Raw genomic sequence first — 16,354 nt, forward strand, 5'->3', positions numbered from 1 at the left:
TCCATATAAATAATGCTCAAAAAGAAATTTCAGAACGGATTTTACTTCATTTTTACCAAATAACTTCAAATCATGCAGCCTACTGTTATTTTATTAAATGTAACATTTATATGCATATTTTTTCGGGCCTTTGGAATGTCTAATGAGTGTATTTTCCAAAATATTAAATTATTATTCTCAACATCACGGTACTTTCTTTATAATTCGCATAAAAAGTAGAACCATACACTTCTGATACATATAGAGTGCACATACTGACAAGTTACAACAAGTTGCGGTCTATATGAAATGATCTCATACAAAACTTATGCAAGCTTTTATCATAATTGAGGGATGTTAAATTTTATATGAGTATCAACACTGTACAGTTGAATAGGAGTACTGGAAGATTCGAAAACGAAATGAACCCTGAGAGTATTATCAGTATTATCACAGTCTAGCACATACAGTCACGAAGCACAATACGTAGTAAATATGCATCCATAGATAGTTGCTAACCACTAGGATCGCTAATATCGCCTCATTACAGACAATGCGAAATAGTACCTGCACCCTCACAACTCAAGCTTCGTGACTGTATGTACTCTTCTCCAACCAGGAGATAAACCGTGAAAGGAATGTGCTTACTATTGCGTCATCTATCGGAGCGAAGTAGATAGATAATATTATCGTTATAATGTCAGTTTAAAAATCATGCCCTCTCCTGCATATGTTATTTCCTGTATGAAGGGATTGAAGGGCCGGGAGATTAACTGTGATCTAATTTTGTAACTAGGGTAGTATAAAAATGTGTACATCAGTGATATTGTTTGTGCTATGAGACTTAGCCAACAGAAATACGAGTACCCACGTGTGTGACCTTATGACATCAACATTCATTCACAGCATCATCCCGCTCCCTCTCATTCCCTGGAGACTTTCTTGTGGTTGGAGTACAGTACTAGACTGTGGTATTATACAGTGAGTCCCAATAAACATTCCCAGTGTTTCTGTCAGCCAACAAGTAGCAGGTCTCCTCTCCCCACCACTACCGTCGAATTGAAACTTATGTACTATACAGATGAACAATTTCTCGCAATCACAATAAATGTGAAATGTACCCAAATTCTGTCAAAATAATAATTTTATGTTTAAAAGCATATTGAGTATATTATAGTCCCGACGCTGTTATTTCCGGCGTGACTCCGCCTCTTTGCTTACGTCTTAGAAAGTGAAGGCTCTATAAAGTCTAGGTAGGTAGTATCATTCGCCATTTTTGTTCTTACGTTGCCGAGCTACCATACGAGGAATCTATTTGCAACACCGTTAAACATTATCATGTCGTAACTCCTATGATAATAAATCAAACACAATGTAATTCAGCAAATAATTGAGCGGCAAATAACGTCTTCGTGTGCTTTCTGCGAACGCCAACTAAAGAGCTAAAATGGCGGGCGATTATACTAAGTATTTATCGAGCCTTAAGAAATGAATCAGCGAATCACAAGACGCACATGTTTAAATGTAGCCGACCTGCAACGCGATTGGCTGCCGGAAATTAGAGCGACGGGACTATAGCATATTTTTCTGATCTGCAATACAATGCGAAATGTCTGTGTTTCTGCGAAATAAGAGCAAAATAACATTTCATGAGACTTTCTCTGTTTTAGTAAAAGAAATCAGTATCAACCTATGGGCCTCGCCACATACAGGTTCTTGCATTTTTTTAAAATAGTTTGGTCATCCCTCCACGTTAGCTTTTTCAGTATGAATAGCACAGGAATGTGATCTACCCTCTTTGTTGTTTGTACTATTATCTCGAGTTTCAACTAATCTGTCTGGTGCTGGTGGTAGAATATTGGCTGCCTATGCGATGTTTTCAGGTCTAGAGTTCACTCACAAATTATAAATATAGTATGGAATGATTGTGATTGAGTAACAAGATGGGTCGGAATAAAACCTAAAATCACACCATATCTTTTGCCATGCCTCTTAATGTTCACAATTTCACTATAATTTATGTTCCTTCTCGTATTTATTATTTTTAAGATTTTTAACTGTAAAATCTACAAAATGCACCTGTTAACACATTCGTGACATTGAATTTCTACCACCGAGCTTCTCATAAAAAAAATACTACATCCAAAAACACTACAAATTGCTAAATTCTATCATTAAAAGGGTTATAAAATACTAAATTTGATTTTTAAGTGTTAAATTTGTTATTTTAAACTGCTAAATCTAACATCCCTAACTATGTTACATTAATAAATTTAACAAGTTTTAAAAATTGGACATTTTGTTTTATGATTAATGCCAATTCGACTATGATCACAACTTTTCTCCCCTAACTGCATGGCTGGCGAATCCCCTAATGCTTAGCTTATTTCATCACTCCTGACTGGTGTTTATGTTATCCCTAAGGTACCAGTATCAGCTATTTTGTATATATGTCAAGAGCAAAGGAATGAAGGGAAAAATAGATAGAGATCACTACGTGAAAGCTGCACAATTGTTGAATCCTTATCCTCTGAAATTAGCTGTGCCAGTCTATAGTCTGTCCTTGACAGCGACAATAAACACACACACTCAGCTAACAATAAGTGCAGTTTATTACGTTGTGTTGTGTTTTGCAATGGTTACATGTTCAGAGAATGAACTTGTGCACATTTTTGAAAATGCGTATACAGAAAAAGAAATCATGTGGCAAAACAAGCTTCAGACGTAAATTTTCTGGTTGCCTAGTTCTGTGTAGAAAAATAATACTAAATTTGGTGAATAGATTTAATGAAACAAGTTCTTAGAATGATTTGATGTGAAGTAAGTACCATACAAGATGGCCAATACTTCCAGCAGCTACCATGTGGAGGGTGATTACCGAATGTTAATATAACATAGTATGTTAAGTTTAATCCAGCACAGAACCGTGAGTTCGCCACAGGTGTAAGCAATAGTGGTGGCAGGAGGAGGACCTGCTAATGGTTAACAGAAACACTGGGAATGTTTGCTCGGACTTATTTGGCAGTTTTATGTAATTTGGTAGTATTTAAGTGTTGTTTGTACTGTATGCTGGTATATATAAAATGTTATATATACTTACGAACTTTCCTTCATACAGCTTATTTAAATATGTGTGTATCCAGTTGAAGGCAGCAATAAACGGCATTTCTGTGAAAAAAAGAAAAGTGCGTCTTCAGTACTAAGCACCAGGTCGTTATATCTCTCTAGCACGGAACTTGGGCTGCCAGGTGTCCTATATTGTATGAGATGTCCCATATTTGAAGTCTGAAAACTTATCCCAAATGAAATCCATACCAGACATAAAAAAATTCCATATCTATGGACATTATGTCATAGACAGCCAACTGTTTCTTATTCTTCTTTTATTCTTTTTCGCCACCTGCGTGGCTCAGTCGGTAAAGGTGCTTGCCTGCTGATCTGAAGTTGCGTTAGGGCGCGGGTTCGATCCCCACTTGGCTGATTACCTAGTTGGGTTTTTTCCGAGGTTTCCCCCAATCGTAAGGTGAATGGCAGGTAATCTATGGCGAATCCTCGGCCTCATCTCGCCAAATATCATCTCGCTATCATCAATCTCGATGCTAAATAACCTAGTAGTTGATACAGCGTCGTTAAATAACCAACTTAAAAAAATAATTAAAAAAATTTATTTTTCCTTCCTGTTTGTACATGGATATCATGTTGTAAAATTATAAGACACAGTCACTTTTTATTAATATCAGTGTCTTTAGAATCATTACAATGAAGCTAACAAATGTTAACCTCTAACTCCTTGTATTTCAGTTAAAACTAATTTTCAGATCAAGCAATAGCTGTGCATGATTACTGCTACAGCAAATGTTGTTGGATTGTGTGTAGTATGTCTATACAAAATATCTTGCATATCATGAGTTGGAAGAGAATCTTATACTTTTAACTGCTCATTTTTCTGGTTTATACCAAAAGCAATCACGTCACTGGAAATTGTTTACATTCCCTTATATGTGTCACTAGCCACATTTTAAGAAACCAAATCTGAATTCTGTTCTTGGGAGTATAGGGTAAAAAGTAAAGGAAAAAGTGACCAACGTTATTTTAAAAATTGGATACAAACAGTTGCGTAATATTAGAGACATTCTCAAAGGAAAATCTATCACACAAAAGATTTATCTCTGTCTAAGAAACAATTAGCATCATTTAAATACTTCTCGAGTGTTGCCAGAAATAGGGATGAATGGCAGAAACTCCTATGGACAGCCAGGACCCATGATGGGTTGTCGAGCTAAGGATGATGATGATGATGATAAATACTTCTCAATAACCTCGTGAGACATGGAAAGAAGTTTTCACGATACAAAAGTATCTTCAGGAATAATAGATGTGGATTTCCAATTGAAAACCTCAGCCAAGTGTTTGTAGTGAACTGCAACTTTTCGCTGATATTAGACTCTGCTTCAAAATCTAAGAAATAATATGGATTCATACTGCTACATGAAGCATAATCTCTCTTCATTTATTACGGCATAGGCTGTTTATTGGCATATTTTAAACTTCTTAAGGACACATTCAGTACTGGAAATCAGTTGTATCAAACGTATAAATCTATATTGGGGAAATTGTTTGACTGCATTTTACTGCAGACACTAATCAAGACGTGTGCAACGCGATGATGGCGGGAGAGTGTGTCATAATATAATACGAATAATAAAGAGAGCAAGTGAGAAAACATGCTCGCAAGATGCGGTATCGGCCGAAGAGGGGATTCATGATCATGATATTCATTGTTCAATTACACTAGTCCACACCTGTGGAGTAACGGTTAGCGCAGCTGGCCGCGAAACCAGGTGGCCCGGGTTCGATTTCCGGTCAGGGCAAGTTACCTGGTTGAGGTTTTTTGCGGGATTTTCCCTCGACCCAATATGAGTAAATGCTGAGTAACTTTCGGTGCTGGACCCCGGACTCATTTCACCGTTATCATCATCTTCATCTCATTCAGATGCTAAATAACCTAATATGTTGATAAAGCGTCGTAAAATAACCTACTAAAATAAAAAAAAAATCAATTACACACAAGTTTAAAAAAGTTCTAATGATATAGTTTAGAAAACACCCCAAAACCCTCTAAAATTTATCTTATCCCTGAAAATCGCCTAACATTTTTATCCCCCTAAAACTTCCTCTGGAAAAGTGCTTCCTCCCCAAATTTGGGGCGAAAACCCTCAAGTTGGCAACATTGACTGGCAGTTACTTTCTGTTATGTTGACAGCATCATTTGCTTTTGAAGTTGACAACGTTATGAAAAGAAAGTTATTAGCGAGTGTTATTTTAAAATATGAACGTGATTGATAATATTAATAATACAGTAATAATTAATAAACAGTAGGCTATAGGCCTACATTTTAAAGTGGTATTCGTTTTTCGGAGTTCGTACTAACCATTTGATGTCGTAAAACAAATTAAATGTTCAGGTTATGTAAATACGCCTTGAATTTTGCGTATTTGAAGAAAGTTTGTGCTATTTTCGGGCTAAAGAAGATAGTGTGTCAAGTGAGGGAGGGGCGGGAAGAACATTTTCGACATATTCTTCTGTTTGAATTTAATAGAGGAGCAAAGGCGGCTCGAAACATTTGTGCCGTGTACAGGGAGAATGCCATCTGAGAAAGCGTTCTGTCGTTTCAACACACAACTTACAAAAGTGTGTGTCCATTCACAGATGATGATGATGATGATGATGATGATGATGATATGTGTTTGGTGGGATAAAGAAGATGTGTACGACGAACTGCTTCCCAAGAATGTAACCATAACTGCTTGCTGACATTTATTGCCAACAACTCAGACGCCTTGCTCCAACACGATAATGTACGCCTACGTTCTACTAACATTACGAAAGCAGATATCCAGGAGTAAATTGTGAGGTGATTCCTCATACCCCATATTATTCCGATCTTGCGCCCTCAGATTTCCTTCCACCTTTTCCGTTCTCTATCCAACAATCTTCAAGGGAAATTCTTTGATAAGGAAATGCTTTACAAACTTGGCTCGATTTCTTTAATTCCAAACCAGTAGATTTCCTCAGACACGGAATAGAAAAACTACCCCAACATTGGCAGAGTCATTAATAACTAATGTAGGAGAATATTTAATTTGTCTTCTATTCATCTTAAATAAAACTTGTCAGCAAAAAAACGCTACAAACTATTTGCACCAACGCTATAATTGTTCAAGCAATTTTTACTTTCATTTTTTTTTTTTTCAGAAAAAAAAAAAGTGTAATTTTTCTTAAGACGACATTCTTTTATGATTAGTAAACATGTGCTAGCAATATTAAAAATAAATTGGTGAAAATGAAAAGGTAGGCTACGCGTAGGAGATCAGGAGGAAGATGAAGAAGCTATAATAGGTGAACTATTTTAGTTTTTTTTTTTAACTATTTCAGTTTGTAATGTTAGCTACTGTCAGCTCCTATTTAGCAACTTTTATGTTCATGAATTGGCGACATTGATTATAGCTCGCGCAAGAAACGATTACCGAAAAGCAATGGTGCACTGCCATCGTGATCTAGACCAGGCCGTAATGCAGGATGTGTGACGTCACTCGATGGGTCGGGCTTTTCTATTCGAGTATACGGAGCTGAGTGAAATATATTACTTTAATGCGTGTCGGTGCTCAATTTTATTTAGTGTAATGTGTGTATAAGATACGTTCACTTCTTATTGCATAATATGTTGCAGAAATAATTACAAAACTGTGTTATTTTAATGTGAACGGAGTTTTACATGTTAACATAACCTGTTTGCATCAACATTTTAAGTTTGGAATGGAAGCTATTTTGAGATTTAATAAAGAATTATTTATATTGTGATTTTAATTTAGCACATCTATCTTCCTTACTTGTAGGTAGAAAATTTACCACAGTCCCTCCTATGAAATTAGTCTAGGTACGTACGGTTGTGTGTTATTTCATCTGGTAGGTTAGATAAATAGAATTAAATACGACCCAGTATAGTACGGAACAAATAAATAAAACAATTAAATTGTTATTCAATGTAATGTGTGCATAAGTTCCATTTATTTGTTGTATAATGTAGCAGGATTATAAAACTGTTATTTTTATGTGAAGAGAATTCAACATGTTAACATAACCTATTTGCGTCAACATTTTAAGTTGAGAACGAAAGCTATTTTGAGATTTAATAAAGAAGAATATATTTAGGATAAACTTCAGAACACGGTTATCTTCCTTACTTAAAGGTAGAAAATTCACCACACTCCCTCCTATGAAATGTAGATACGGTTATATTACTTACTAGCGCTGAGGTATAGTTCCGGTAATTTCTGAACTGAAAACAGTTGAATTTATTTTTTGTGGAGATGCATTTAATCCTCTAAGCAGGGCATAATAAAAGCCTGAACTAACCGAACTAATTAGTATATGCAAGGTGTATGAATACGAAGGGAACTACCTCAGCGCTAGTTTAAGCCTGGTAACATATTAAACTAATCAGACTGGAGTACCGTATGAAACGAATAAATACAATTGAAGTGTAGACAAATTGCATTCACAAGTTATACGTAGCGTTATGCTTAATTATGATGCATAATTGCGAATATAGAAATAAGGAGAGTACTGATAGAGTAAACATAACCTATATTTTCAACACATCAAAATACGCGTGCGATGCAACTGAAAATTGTTGAAACGTGCTTAAATGAATGTGCAAGAATTTCGTAATGAAGTGAGCATGCTTTATTTCAATTAATTACAATACTAGATACTGTAACAGTAATGAAAACTATAAGGTACAATTTTTCACAATATACTACGTATATGTATCTCGCTTTTAGTTCAAATTGTGTATATTATCAAACGTCGTATTATTTATAATGTAGGTTATTTACACATAAGAAGGGCGCAATAATTTAAATTTAATAAAACAAATACGGTAAACTAACAATAATGGATTAGACAAGAGTAACATCAGTAACGCTGCACTTAGGCCTAATCATAATTTACTTTACATCCCAGCCAATGTTTCACTTTTACGTGTATATTATTACACATATTTACTGTTTATAACACCAAAAATTCACTTAACCACATAAGGGCGCAATGTTTAATCGAAATAAAGGCAGTTATTACACATACGAACTTTGCCTGCAATAACGTAATTTTTACACCAAAAATAATATTATACCTTACGTTGCATGTGAATTGTGTCTCAAGAGTCTCACAATCACTGTTTAAAATTTTACTGACGCAATTACACTGCATTTCAGAGATATATATGTTGTTTTTCATGTACTGCAACTAATTGATATGGTTGAAACACCGCCCTTCGCGATCAGCTGTTAAGCGAGTCACGTGGTCTGCCTTACAGCCTGTATAGATCACGGCAGTGAATGGTGGCGTTGCTGTCTGTTTTGACGCATGTATGTAGGCACGCCGAGGGGGGAGAGGTGCGAGCCGATGGAAGTACTGTCTCCTCCAAGAAGATGAACAAATGAGGACATCGCTGTGGAAATAAAGAATGTAGCAAGAGAAAAATTCGAAGCTAATTAAACGCGGAACATAGGTTTACGAATGAAATAATAATACCGTGCGATACAAAGACACGCATTCACATGTAATGGAACAAACTAAAGTCGTAATGTAACTATCACAACGCAAGACTGATTCTATCGATGTCATTTCTCTTCCGACTGTACTCTTGAATATCATTCAAGTTATCTCGTGACCTTTCCTGTCGCCCGCTCTTCCTTATCGCAGTGTTTGATTCGCATTCCTTCCGTCGGTAATCAGTACTTGCGAGACCTATACCTATTACTCTTTTTTTTTTCACAATATTATCTGATCAATGTGGTACCTTGCTATCTGATTTGATCCCTGAAAATTACCGATATACTACTAGTTGGAAATGAGATCAAAATTGGAAGGATTTTATACCTATATGTGAATTACAATTCAACGCGAAATTGAAGAAGGATAAATCACTTTAATTGCAACAAACATAAGGACGGGAAAATCTCGGCTTTCCTAGAAAGATATGATGACCATAAAGAAGAAGAATCCTATTTATAATGAGAAAATAGAAAATGACTGTTCCACGAAAATCATAGCTGATAGCTTGTCTCTACATTCCAAATGAACATCCAAAATAGGATAGTACCTTAAGGCAACCACAATAAAACGTCATTTGAGTCGTCCATAATGTTTGCGGTTACCTCTGATTCTGGTTCTGGCTGAAATTATCAGGCAGTACATCTCACTTGACGATATGTCAGAGGAAGAACATTGTTTGTGTACATTTGATGTCAGATTAGTATAAAATGTTACTATTTTTTATAGTTAACATTGTGTGCAATGTAGGGGAAAGGAACTGGCCACCATACTCCAGTATCTCCTGACTTAGTTGTCTTATGAGTGATGTCATATTGGTATCACTTACGAGGTTCCAACATGTCTTCGCACAGCTGACTGATCGATATAAGTGGGCGTGACAGACACGCGAGTTACTCATTTATTCATGACGCAATCGAATTGCGCAACAAGATGACAAAGGTTAGATAAATAAGATGAACTCATCAGATTCAATGGTGCGGCTGCTAACCTAATCACGCTAGGAAGACGGATGTTTAAAAATTAAAATGATGGGCCAATTGGTACCTATGAAGATGAGTCGAGGAAAAATGACACAAATAACATCCGACTAGAACTATAGGCTGGCAGTACCTAATACTTTGTAAACATTCAATTAATGTGAAATTTGAATGTGTGATATCAGTACGCCGAAGTTTCTGGACGAGATTAGAGTGTGTTTGAAAATGGTTTGTCGCGCTCAAACCTCCTGACGTTTCGCAAGCGCCAGTAACATGCGAGCGCGACGTTGTCACAACTAATTGCACTCTCCATCTGTCTCTCAGTGGCAGTAGTTTTAAAACTGTACAGCGCGAGCCTTTACCCGAGTTTATATCAGTTTCTGTAGGCCTAATAGTTTTATTTTCATTAGGGTTAATAAATTTGTCGAATAGCATAAAGGTGGAGTGTGATAAATTAAATTGAGTGATAGGCATAATTTGAAATAGCCCCATTATATTATATTGAAAGAGGTGGAGAATGCTCTCTTCCCCTTAAGATTTTTCTTCTTTCCCCTGCAGTTTTTTACTCAAATACATGAGAGAGTTTTCTTCTGGCAGAAGCGAAATGGGAATTATATATTTCAATAAAGAAAAATGCTGATATATACTGTATATATGCCAAAATTAGTATACCCGCCTAATACGCGGTTTACACGAGGTCCCTTGCACAACGTCTTATCGGAGTTTTACTGTATTAATGCCCACGTGCATCAACGTCTGTTAGTGTAACCATCGGTTAAAATTGTGACCTAATCCCCGATTAAGCATTTTTACGGTGGATCGACCTCGGTTACAACTTAAATAGGAAGTTAACCACAGTAATCTCTAACCGGCCAAATATGAGCGGTTAAAGGAGATAACCAGCGATTAGTAGAGCAAGTAAAGCAAAATGGCGGCCATAACCACAGGTGATTATTTCGAAGACGATTATTATTGTGCAGTACTTGAATTACTTGGATAGAGCATGAGCGTGAAGGTTATTTAGTGGAAAGAGAGAATTCTTGCGAGCAATTAGGTGACAGAAAATTTCAGGAGGGATTTCGTTTATCAAAATCTACAAATGGATCAATTGAAATAACACAAGAACAATCATATTTCTCCTACGGATCGGCTGCTTATATTACGATTCTATGCAACTATTATTTTCTGTATTTTAAGAGGGAATACTCGAATACCAGTATCTCTTTCTCTATGTCACTGGCTGAACAAAGAGAGGTTATGGATGGATCTTAGGATAATGCACAATTCCCTGGTGTAGTCCAAGATCGTACACACATTCCTACCAATTTTCTGCATCCTTTTCCTTTATGGATATTCCATCTTTTTTATATAATAGGCCTACATTTAAATCTAGTAATTAAGTCTATCGATACTTCAACCTAACACTGGGATATAATCATTTTTGGATTCAATTTTCCACTTTGTACGATTTTAACCTAAAAGTACTGAAAAACAAAGAAATGGAACTCACAAATATAACAGCGCCCAAAGGCAAACAAATGCAACGCGAAAATGTAGGATACGTTCATTTCGATGTAGAACATAGTGAGCGCAGTCGTTTTTAGACGTTGACTATTATCTTTGCAGCGGTATGGATGCTTTCCTTTAGTCATTTTGTAGAAACAATGTACCATCATAGACTTTACTCTGGTTAAATGAAGTGTCAGCTAGCCATGTTTTAGTAATCGGTGATTATGAATGGTGCACATAAATTACATTTTAACCACGGCTACTGTTTAACCATCGTTTCGTAATCTATGATTACTGCGTTTTTAATCAATGTTGATGCACTTCGCCATAACTCATAAATTGGAACCACTGGGGGGGGGGGGAGGGGGTAGAAATATTATTTTTATTTCTGTGTGTTCAGAAAGTTACACAACGCAGAGCTGCACGGATTGTATTCTTCACCTGACATAATTGGGAACATTAAATCCAGACGTTTGAGATGGGCAGGGCATGTAGCACGTATGGGCGAATCCAGAAATGCATATAGAGTGTTAGTTGGGAGGCCGGCAGGAACAAGACCTTTGGGGAGGCCGAGACGTAGATGGGAAGATAATATTAAAATGGATTTGAGGGAGGTCGGATATGATGGTAGAGACTGGATTAATCTTGCTCAGGATAGGGACCAATGGCGGGCTTGTGTGAGGGCGGCAATGAACCTCCGGGTTCCTTAAAAGCCAGTAAGTTAGTTATTTAGTCAGTTAGTGTTCAGAAAACATTAAACATACATCATTTATACATGCAGGGTCCCTACAACATACCGATTTTTCGAGCGCACTTATTATTTGATTTTGAGACTTCCTAAGCGGCGAGTCTGCGTGCCCATATGTTGATATCGCCGATAAGCGGACACACTTGCAAACGTCAGGAGGTTTTGAGCGTGACTGTACAGTCCGAAATCTGACAGCCGCAGTGATTTCATAACATTAATTTTCTCGTATGCCGCGATGGTGCTTATCTCTATTCAAATTTCATCAAATTAAAATGAACTACTTAAGTTAAGTTATATGAATTATCGAATAACCGATTGTACTTCGATAATAATTTAGTACCGGTATATTAACCAACACCAATGCTTTAATCGTTTAATCTAATTTTATCTTCATATTATGACATTAAATTAAACGCAAAAACAATAATGAATTATGAAGTAAGAGGAAATACGGTAAAATATTAGGTGACAAAATACAAGAACCTAAGCCTACTTTAAAAATTGTATTTCAACTAGGCCTACCAAATCCGTGGTGAAATACAACTATTTTGTAGTCAGCATTGCACAGTGCAACATTATGAAACGAGGAGAAACTAGTGGATGGTCATATTCAGTCATAAAAAAGAGGATAAAATTTCTCTCTGTAGAAATTGAAGTACCGGTATCACAAGATGCCAATAGGACACACTGTAATCTTTTGAGAGCCATTGACAAAGAGTGAGATAAGGTATGTACGTATTGAGATAAGATGTGTACGTATGTAATCCATATAACGTCTTTGATGTTGATGTAATCAGCCAGAATTATGATAGTATGACGAATTATGCCAGTAATGGATTTCTTTTGTTAGATTGTTATTTTATCTCGCACGAACTTTGACAATATATTTATATTATTCTTCCTATTATTCTTTATTAAGGCTGGCTGAACTGTAACAAACACTTTCAATATGCCAAATGCTGAACAGTTATTGTACATTAACCCGGTAGGCTTAGGCCTATACATTAAATTAAAGGTTATGGGATAAGGCTATGGTATAGTTACAAATACGGTATCCTTGAAAACTACTTAAAATGCCAGATAAATAATTATGGTAATCGCACTTTTCTTTAATGTTATCGTAGTAGGGTGTACAATGTTACGCAATAATATCAAAATGAACTCTGTCAGACATCTGAACAACATTTGGGCGATATGTGCGAAAGTAGGTATGACTAGACCTACCGCAATCACCTAGTGTGACCAATATTTCCGCAAGCTGAAATGAAGTTATCTGTCATTTCTACGGCGGGCCCTCTCGTAAATTAATGATATGGTGTTAAAATTAATTAATTTTGTTTTACCACGACTGAAAGTCCGGTAATTTCAAAATAAAATCGCGACTAAATATTTCAACTGGTGTAATGTTGCGCAATACAGTCATACAGTCTTTCACACTACCCAATTCAGACTAGTTTATCAAATAACGTGAACATGGATTTAACTAAAACAATATACACTACTAAAGAAAGAAAGATATTACCTTACTAATCTATACGATGGATCACCGAGGAAAATGACACTGAGGACATAACCAAAACAATCGTCCCAACGTCACACGCGCCACACGGCGCAAACAACGACACCAGCTGATTTCCTGCCACAGAGTGCTAAGGCAAAGGTGATCTCTCCGTGTTATATTTTGCCGGAAAGATTGCGCAATACCATATATGACGTGTTGAGGCATGCTCTGTTAGAGGACAGTATATTCCCAATATTTCACAATGTTGCGTTCTAGCTCTGATCCCTGTTATATGTATGTGAGCAGGGATTATTGTATTTGTGTAATTGTAATGCAATGTCGTCGCTTATTGATTAATGAATAAGTACCGGTATTAATATTTTTCGAAATTTTGATAGTTTTAGATTGCGGCATTTAAAATTGTCTATGATTTAAAATACCGGTACGTAAGCCTGCCAACTGTTTAACATAGATTGTGAACATGGAGAGAGGACCAAAGCAAAACCATAGAATCCCGATATAACAAGATTATTGTATTGTATTTATTAACATTCCATGGTATTCATACATTGCTTTACAGCTAGAATATGGAACAAGTCAAAAAACTTAATACTATTATAAAATCTTAATTTATAGTCACAGTCTAGATTTATTTTTTTATTTTATTGGGTTATTTTACGACGCTGTATCAACATCTAGGTTATTTAGCGTCTGAATGATAGGAAGGTGATAATGCCGGTAAAATGAGTCTGGGGTCCTGCACCGAAAGTTACCCAGCATTTGCTCGTATTGGGTTGAGGGAAAACCCCGGAAAAAACCTCAACCAGGTAACTTGCCCCGACCGGGATTCGAACCCGGGCCACCTGGTTTCGCGGCCAGACGCGCTGACTGTTACTCCACAGGTGTGGGCCACAGTCTAGATGAAATATATATATATATATATATATATATATATATATATATATACAGACGAGATTTACAATATAGTCTACTAGTACAACACAAAGTTTTAGTATCAATTTCATGAAGTGTTATTGAATGTCATGAATTCACCTACAGAATAGAAGGCGAGAGAAATTAGGTACTTCTTTAATTTGGCCTGAAATAATTTTATGTTTTGAGTTTCATTTTTTACATCGATAGGGAGACTATTAAAAATTTTACTGCCATATAACGCACTCCTTTTTGATAGCGCGATAGACTTGCCGATGGAGTATGAAAGTCATTTTTTTGACGTGTATTTATGCTATGAACTGTTGAATTAGTTACAAAGTTTTCACGATTACATACGAGGAAGATTATTAATGAAAAGATATACTGACAAGCCATGGGCATTATTTGTAGTTTTTTTAAAATAGTCCTACAAGATTCCCTAGATTTGGCACCTACTATTATTCTAATTACTCTTTTTTGTAATAGAAATATACTGTTACTATCTGTGGAATTTCCCCAGAATGTTATTCCAAAACTCATTACCGAATGGAAGTATGCAAAGTATATTCTTTTTAAGGTATTGATATTTACTATCTTTTGCATAGATCTAATAGCAAAACAAGCTGAATTTAGTTTGGGGGTAATTTCTTTAATATGATTTTTCCAATTTAACACATCGATTTTTAAACCAAGAAATTTGGTTGTTGTTTCTAATAGGGATCTGTTGTTAATTATTGCGCTAGAAATTTGCGAGGTTGAATTTGGACAGGATTTAAATTGAATTATGTTAGTTTTGTTACAATTTAATACCAATTTATTGACTGAGAACCAGTCACATATTTTGAAGAGAATTTCCTCTGTTGAAGATTGGAATGTGTTGGAGTTATTGGCTGTAATTACTATACTTGTGTCATCTGGAAATAATATGGGATGACCTACATCTTTTATTAAGGGGGCAAGATCATTTATAAACATTAGAAAAAGTAGGGGACCTAATATTGATCCTTGAGGAATTCCATTATTAGTAGTACCCTATGTTGATGCAGATTTCATAGTTCATAGTTGTATTGCGGGACATCATTTATCTCCTCCCCCGTTATAGCTTGACCTTGGTACAGTATATCGGAATATGATCATTTAATAAAGGTATTATAAAATAAAGTAAAATTATAACAAAATATACAGACAATTTTACTTTTTTTTTTCCTTTTGTACGGAGGAGGGACCCGAAGGCTTGCACTGCAGCCTGAGGCTTATTGTGCTTAGCACTCCTATTCTGTGAATGATCGGGTAGTCGAATGGTCTCGCTCTTGTACAAGTACAGCACGCCGCACCATGAACATAACCCGGGCTATTGTATGGATGATGATATGTGAGTTAATGATAGCGAAATGAGTCTGAGGTCCAACACCGAAAATTACCCAGCAATTCTGCTTCAATTGGTTGATGAAAAACTTCGGAAAACCCTAACCAGGATTTGAACCTGGGCCCACTTGTTTCATGGACAAACGTGCTAACCATTACTCCACAGCGGTAGACCAATTTTACATTTACTGTATCTGTTTATCTAAAAAAGCAAGATATCATACAAAATGTAAATTATATTTATTTTATTTAATCTCATCTTTAAATTTACACATTATACTGGGATCACTTTCCTTTTTTCTGCATTTCTTCATATTTCTCCAAGTGGCTGCTTGAATACGTGCAGAGTTGTAACACATCAGTACAGGCTGTTATAAAAAAACATTAAAACATTTAAGTGCTTCCATTCCCCAAATGAGGTATAGAAATTCTCATACATTCAGAAATTTAAAATAAATGATATAGTCCAGACACATGATCTGAAGATCGTCAATTTAAGCACATAAACTTAATCATAAACAAAAGCAAGAAAAATCTTTTGAATTCAATATTTTCCAATGTTAATAGAAAAAAAAAGTTCGGCCATGTTTGGGGGGCAGTGTCCCCCCATGTCTCCCCCATAACTCCCCCTATGATTGTGAATGATTGTTGTTGTAGGCCTACTGTTTCTATTGTTTCGTAGTAATTGGGGTCCAGTCTGGTATTCGTCTTTATTAAACTGA

The 16,354-nt window shown here is 36.0% G+C and overlaps 1 protein-coding gene across 12 annotated transcripts in view; it reads right to left on the reverse strand.

The window, feature by feature from the left end:
• The window catches only part of LOC138695076 (F-box/LRR-repeat protein 2-like), a 361,245-nt gene extending 347,734 nt beyond the window's left edge, over positions 1-13,511 (reverse strand). For 7 of the 12 annotated variants that reach the window (XM_069819448.1, XM_069819439.1, XM_069819444.1 and 4 more), the window contains exons 1-2: positions 13,356-13,503; positions 3,080-3,147 (exon numbers count right to left, since the gene is read on the reverse strand). In XM_069819448.1, coding sequence (XP_069675549.1) covers positions 3,080-3,093 — 14 coding nt within the window. In that variant the 5' untranslated portion in view covers positions 3,094-3,147; positions 13,356-13,503. Of the gene's footprint in view, positions 1-3,079; positions 3,148-13,355 lie in introns of all 12 variants that reach the window. The other 5 variants (XM_069819456.1, XM_069819449.1, XM_069819458.1 and 2 more) reach the window with 3 other exon arrangements.
• Between the last annotated feature and the right edge of the window lie 2,843 nt (positions 13,512-16,354).

This window comes from Periplaneta americana, chromosome 2 (genome assembly GCF_040183065.1).
Source record: "Periplaneta americana isolate PAMFEO1 chromosome 2, P.americana_PAMFEO1_priV1, whole genome shotgun sequence".
NCBI classification, from domain to species: domain Eukaryota; kingdom Metazoa; phylum Arthropoda; class Insecta; order Blattodea; family Blattidae; genus Periplaneta; species Periplaneta americana.